Here is a 7139-nt window from a genome sequence, read left to right as displayed (position 1 = left end):
TTACTTTATTAACCATAAATAATATGTAGTGTAACTTACTAATTAAGGGTAAAATAGGTATCACAAAAAAGTTAAGAAACTAAAAACATTCATGCTTTTAAAGGTAGGGTAGATTAAGGATAGGGTATATACATTATGGTTGATTTGATTGATTAATTTGCAAAATGAAAGGATCAAATATCAACAACAAAGATCATATTATTCAGCTCTTTCAGGAATTTAGTAGCTTCAATACAATAAAGTTTTTTTATCTTTTTTTACAAACAACACAACAAAGTTCTACAATGGAAAATAAAAAAGAGAACAACTACTCTTCTAATATGATTGACATCTGAGTTTGATAATGTTTTCCATCTATGGGATTTGTAGTAGCTGGAAATGGATTCGGAGGCATTGTAAGATCGTCACATTCTCCTTCCAACATTTGAACCACAACTTTCATTGACGGACGATCTGTCGGACACCACTGTATACACCACAACCCTACTATACTAAGTTTCCTTGCTATACTATTTCCTTCTTCATCAATTTGTGCCCACATTGGATTATCCTCAACATTTATATGATTGTATATCCATTGAGGAAAATATACCTGACTAGTATTATTTGCATTATGATCCTCATTTTTCCTCCCTCCTACCATTTCGAGCAACAACATTCCGAAGCTATAAACATCGGACTTATACGAAACCCTTCCGAAAGTCCTGGACAGAACTTCAGGTGCAATATATCCCATTGTTCCTCTAGCCGCAGTCATTGTCACTGCACTTTGTTCCTTTGAGCACAACTTTGCAAGGCCAAAATCGCAAATCTTCGGGTTGAGGTTGTGGTCCAACAAGACGTTTTGCGGTTTTATATCGAAGTGGAGTATTTGTTGATCACATCCCTCGTGTAGATATTCTATGCCTTTTGCTATGCCTAGCGCAATATCCTTTAGCTTTTCCCAATCAAGAGCAATTCTATTCGAACCTGCTTGGAAAATGGACTTTTCTAAAGAACCGTTTGGTAAGAATTCATAAACAAGAGCTCTTCGAAATCCATCGGCACAAAATCCGAGAAGACGCACAATGTTGACGTGGTGTATTCTCCCAATCGTACTTACTTCATTGACAAACTCCTCTCCGTTTCCCTTGGAATTGTTGAGTACTTTCACCGCAACATCTATTTCATTGTTCAACTTTCCTTTGTAAACAATTCCGTAACCCCCTTCACCCAATTTCTCGTTAAATTGATGAGTAATCCTTTTTATGGCCGAATATGAAAATCTACTCGGCTTAAGGGCTCTGTAATCTCGCAAAAACTTCCCAATCATCGTTCGGTTCTCTCGGTATATTCTAACCCTGATGTAAAGATAGAGGAAAGCTACGAGTAATATCGCGGCAAGAATGGAACCAAAACCTTTGAAATGGAACGTATAAGTTAGATTTTTAAACCAATCCATTAGAAAAATATATAAAAAAAAGAGGAACAGAAAAAAATGTTCACCTTCAATTAGTTTCTTGTTTCTTGCTCCTGTAAGCAAAATAATTATTTAAGCTTCTTTTTCATGGAAACTACAACGAAATAATATCCAAATAAACACGAAAGTACCGTGATGATTTGTGTTTGGGAGTTGGTCAAGACACTGATTATGACGATCCGATGCCGTATGATTATACGAGCTGCATCTTTTGTCTCTATCTTCACATTTGTAACATGCTGGTTTAGACCACCGCAAAGAGAAGTTTTTTTCCTGAAATATTCCCCACGGAACAGATTTAAATTCATATGTTTTTGTACAAGAAGTCAAAGGAAGTAACTCCATCGAAGATTTTGATTCAACGGCATAGATTTGGTAGTTGGAATTGCCAAGGCAAGGAATTACAGTACGTAAATCTCTTCCTGGTGGATCAGAACAATTGAACAGGGTATAATCGTCCGCATCCGTAAAGTAATTTGTCAGGAAAGGCGAGGCAGATAGGTTTAGATCACGTGGTAGCTTTTGTGTAAGACACATTTCTTGGTCATAAACAAGAATTGTTTGAAATGCATAGTCTATTTCCTTCACAACAACATTTACAGAGAAGGGAAGCACAAGAACAGTATCGTTTTTATGGTCGCAGTATAAATCGAAACCTGGATAGCCACACTGCTGAGGTTGCTGATTTTTTTGTCTGAAAGGAAACAGAATTATCGGGCCATCGCCTCTGCATCTGGTTGGCATACAATCATCATCGTTTCCTAGTACTAGTACAACAAGTGGTAAGAACAAAAGAAAGTAAACGAAGGGAGACATCTGAATTATGAAGATTTCTCTATTTGCTATTACCATTTATGTTCAAAGTAAACTGTGGTGCAGATCAAATGATAGTACTTCATATATATTATTAAACTGTTTTCTTCAAGTCACATTCTTGACTAGTTCCTTAACTGACCTCACAATAAATTCGTTTCTTTTGCAACTAGCATAAATCTTTAAAAAATTACTTGAATACTTTCACATACTAGCACATAAAATAATCCAAAATTTAATAGCGAAATCTTTTTCATTTAATTTTTTTGTATAGAAATTCTCTCTCCTACTCTCAAACTATCTCAAGACATTCGCATTTCGGAAAATAATTTTACCTTTTACTGAATGCAGCGGAATCTTATTCATTTAATTTTTTTGTTTCAAAATTATCTCTCCTACTCTCAAACTCTCTCAAGACATTTTGTTTAGAAATTCTCCCTCCTACTCTCAAACTTTCTCAACACATTCGCATTTCGGAAAATAATATTACCGTTGATCTCCACACAAATACAAGTGAATACTTTTCTTCTTGCTTTTCCCAATGTATTAAAATTTTGGATAACGAATAATGTACTATCCATCGTCCAACTCATTATTCCATTCAGAACAATGTAGTATATTTGATTGGAAGGTGATCTACTAATCCATCACGTTAACAAGTTGGACTAGGTTAAAGGTGCAGTATAAATTCAATCATATTTTAAGCTAATAAAATCACAATTATTGCAATTTGCATACATACATGTTCTAGATAAGTCATTTACTTGAAAAGTAGAAATAAATTAAGCACATAGCAAATGTTCTATATAAGTCATTTACCTTCCGTCATGCAAATTGCAATGCAAATCAACATCAATAAAAAATAAGCAAAAATGCAATAATACCTAAAACATATAACTGCAAAATATGGTCTTGAATAAAAATATAGTCGAGAAACTTTGAAAACTAACATCAACAAAAATAATCAAGTCAAATTTGCAAAAGTTGATAGGGGAAACGGCACAAACATTAAACTCACTCGAAAAGACTGAAACCAAGGTCATCATCAGATTCATCGGCGGGCTCTTCTTTCTTCTTGTTGCGCCTATTAATCAGCCCACCACTGGCACTCTGCTGCTCAATTTAGATTCAACATCAGCGACCAATCTCAGCGAAAAACCCAGATGAACAATTGAAGGAATCAGAAAGTTCAATGACGGATCTCGTGCCTAGGGTGTCAGAGGAGCACCGTGTTTTCGGTAATTACAGTCTTTTGCCTTGTGACCCGGTTTTCCACAGTAAAAGCAACCATTAAGTGCATACCTATTGTTTCTCGGTGGTGGTCGATTATAAGATGGAGCAAGATAACCTTTGTTTGGGCCATAGTGTGAATTCTGACTAGGATACTTGTTAGATGTAAATTTATTATTTCCATTGGTCTTCATAAATTTACCCTTAGGTTTAAGGCGAGCATAATTTTTTTAGGTCTATTATTTGCGAAAACTAAATGTACCTTTTCGTGATAACTTTCTTTGTCTTGTTTCCTTGCTACTTCCTCGATTCGCATCCGTGCCATGAGATTGAACAACTTCAATTCGCTTTGTTTATGTAGTAGGGTCTTTTGGAATTCCTTCCACGATTCCGGTAGCTTGTCGATTATGGCGGCGACATGCATTTGTTCGTCGATTTTAATGCCCTCAGTTTCGATATCTGTGGACAATCATTTGGAGATCATGGATTTGTTCGAGCACCGGTTTTTCTTCCACCATGCGAAAGTTGAAATATCGGCTACATGCGTACTTCTTAGTGTCACCTTGTTCGGAGTCGTACTTTTCTTCCAAGGCTGCCCAAATTTTCCTCGCGGATGAGTAAGAGTTGGAGTAGAAATCATACAACTCGTCCGAAAGACAGTTGAGTATATAACTTCTACAATCTTCTTCGTCGTTGGCCCATTTTTTGAGCAATGTGTCGTGATCCCGCTTTTGTTGTTCGTCAAACACAACAGTGTCTATATGATTGGAATTGTCATCGGTAATGATCCACACCACCTTGTAGATCAACACCTTCTTAGCCCATCGTCGAAAGAACTGTCCATTGAAGCGGAATGATCGGTTGAGCTCGTTTGTTCCTGTAGGGGCAGTAGAAGTCGCAACAGCAGCAGGCCTCTCCATTGGGAATAAGAAAAATTCGTCTTAAATTGTTGGGATATCAGCTGCTAAGGTCCAAGTAATTCGTCGGATAGGCAAGGTGAGGTGCGGACTAGGTCGCTCTCTTAAGACGAATTTTACGATCCCTTCTCGAAGAGGTGCTGTAAAGTCGCACTCGTGTCACCTATGGGATACAAGAGCCCAGCCTATCTCGTTGTTGTAGCTTCACTAGAAACCGCACTATCAAGTGAAGAGAAGCTTGCACCCGACACTATTATGAACTCAGAGAATATTGGAAAATAATAAGTGGGATATTTTTTGTTGGTTCAAAAGAGTGATCTAAGAAGAATGAAGCATGGTTCCTTTTATAGTGGGTATGAAGGAGCTGTTTCAAATTTTGAAATTATTTGAATTAAATCTGGGATTAAAGTCTGAATAAAGTCATTTGAATTTGACTGAAAAAAAAAAACTGATTTTGTAACGTAAGAAACGCACAAGCTGATATAAATTATAATTATTAGTTGGTCAAAAAAATCAGAGGTAATTAAAGGCTGATTTTTGTAACTGACAAATATAAATCCACATTGTACATAGAAAGTCAAACCAGTACTATTGTAAGAGGGGCCTGCAGAATTTTGAAATTCGTAACTCCTACTCCACCCTCATCCTTTGTTTTTTATAAAATATTCCAACAAAAAGCCCCAATGATCTCAATAGCTTAATATTCAGTAGTAGTAGAGTAGAAGAATTTGGTGAGTATTTGGACTCAAACATATGTATGTAAGCATAATTTAGCATATTGGATGCTTGAAGCAATTGCATGAAATGTGTTTTTTGGCAATGGTAAGTGACTAAGTGCTTTTGAATTGCGAGCTTGTGAATGTTTAAGAGGTTTCATTATAATTACAAGTTCTGAAAACGTGAAGTTGGTCATTAATGTATATGATGAGATGCAGTAGTTGAGTTATGTGCTTATGATTAGTTTTTGCTCGAGGACAAGCAGAAGTTCAAGTTTGGGGGTGTGTTCAGTATATATTTTCTCACTTAATCATACATTTTAATTGGACATGTCAGTATATTTTATTGATAATTGGTGCTTAGAGTTTTTGATTTATTGTGTTTTAGGCACAAATTGAAGAATTGAATAAGTTGAGGGTCAAAACTACAATTTAGAAGAGAACGTGGACAAAATTGAAGAAGTCAAACATCCAAGAAGGAAAGACTGTGGAGTAAAGAAACTTCCAAAAGATACAAGGAAACTGCATTTTCCTCAATTTTCTCCACCTTATAAAAAGCCATCTCAAGCACACAATTGGAAGTCCTCTCTTTACGCAATTTCAAGAGAAAAGAAGCAACAACGAAGACTTCAAGCATAGTTTTATCTTCCATGAATTATTTTAATTTCGTTTTTAATTAATCATGAGTAGCTAAATCTTTTAATTATAGGATTTTATTTTGAACCCTATGTGGGATTTATGAACCATTTTCTATGATTTTATGCAAGTTTTAATTCCGACTTATTTCTTCTACTTGTTTTATTAAGTGCATGAAACTGGCCACGTTATGTGATTTTCTGTATTGTTAATCGCATGAATCGAAAGATCGGGTTAATAATTAGAACTTGGGTAGAAGAGCATTTGTAGTATTAACATAGGAATATAGTTAATCTCTTATGTAGCCATTATTGAGATTTGTGCTTCATAGTGTGTTCTAGAATTAATTGCGTAGGAATACTGTAATTGAATCTAGAGTATTAGAATCGTAATACACGCGAAAGCGGGTTATGATTAATTTAACATCTCATGTTAGTAATCCGATTTAATAACTTGCATAATTGAAGGAATTGGGGAACTCATAATCACATAAGAGAAGAATAAAATCCTAGGCTTGTTTCTTTGATTAATCTACGTGTGTAATTGTTTTCTTGCTCTTCCCTTATTAATTTGCTTTAATTTAATTTAGTTAATTTAGTATAATTAGTCATCTTTTGACTGTGTGGGGTGGGCTTGATAACAATTGGTAGAATTTAGCGTCTAGAATTAAATAATTAAATATTCTCTGTGGTATCGATACTTGGACTTAATAATCCATTATATTACTTGTACGATACGTGCACTTGGGTGTAGGTAAAATTACCAACAAATTATTATTGCAACAAAAAAATGGGTTGAATTAATATTAACACTTTTGTTGGTAAATAATTGTTTACTCAGCAACAAATAAGTGGGGTTGAAATATAGTTAATAAATATAAATTAACCGGTTATTGTAACTATATATTTAGTGACTTTACCTTTTTGTTGGTAAATAATTTTTACTTAGCAACGGATAAGTGGGTTGAAATATAATATTAACGTGGTTGTTGTAACTCGAAAGAACTGATTATCTTATAATTTTAGGGGATTAAGATAAAGATATGTGGGGACAAAATTTATTAGAACTAAATGACAAGCCAACTAAACATTCGCTTCACATTATTTATTAAATTAATTCCAAAAAAATGCCCTATACACAAAAAAAAAAAAAAAGGAAAAGTCTACATCAAATAATATTCATATTGCATTTATCATTTTCTATTATTCGTGTAATATATTCATTTTTGCATCTGACATTTTTGTTATTATTCTTTTTATGTAGAAAACATTTCTATTTTTTTTTCTTTTTTTTTTTAAAATATATTTTCACTATTATAAACACCTTTTTACCCTTTTCTCTACATAATATTGAAAATTATGAATTTTC

The 7139-nt window shown here is 34.3% G+C and overlaps 1 protein-coding gene across 1 annotated transcript; it reads right to left on the bottom strand.

Annotated features, from left to right (window-relative positions):
* Positions 1-288: 288 nt before the first annotated feature.
* On the bottom strand, positions 289-2340 carry LOC105976233 (rust resistance kinase Lr10). The gene is made up of 2 exons (XM_088818804.1): positions 1555-2340; positions 289-1398 (listed from the first exon to the last, which is right to left on the bottom strand). The coding sequence occupies exons 1-2, from the start codon at positions 2309-2311 to the stop codon at positions 308-310; spliced, it is 1848 nt and encodes a 615-aa protein (XP_088674930.1). The 5' UTR covers positions 2312-2340; the 3' UTR covers positions 289-307.
* Between the last annotated feature and the right edge of the window lie 4799 nt (positions 2341-7139).

Source organism: Erythranthe guttata, chromosome 5, assembly GCF_056151865.1.
Source record: "Erythranthe guttata isolate IM_541 chromosome 5, IM_541, whole genome shotgun sequence".
Lineage (NCBI taxonomy): Eukaryota > Viridiplantae > Streptophyta > Magnoliopsida > Lamiales > Phrymaceae > Erythranthe > Erythranthe guttata.
The sequence above is the reverse complement of the archived record's forward strand: the minus strand, read 5'-3'. Positions and strand labels throughout refer to the sequence as shown.

What these genes read in the sequence shown, in the direction of transcription:
- LOC105976233 (XM_088818804.1), bottom strand. Translation starts at nt 2,311, where the DNA reads ATGGTAATAGCAAATAGAGAAATCTTCATAATTCAGATGTCTCCCTTC. An exon ending in TTGGATATTATTTCGTTGTA is followed by an intron (nt 1,399 to 1,554) that starts GTTTCCATGAAA and finishes TCCATTTCAAAG; the next exon opens with GTTTTGGTTCCATTCTTGCC.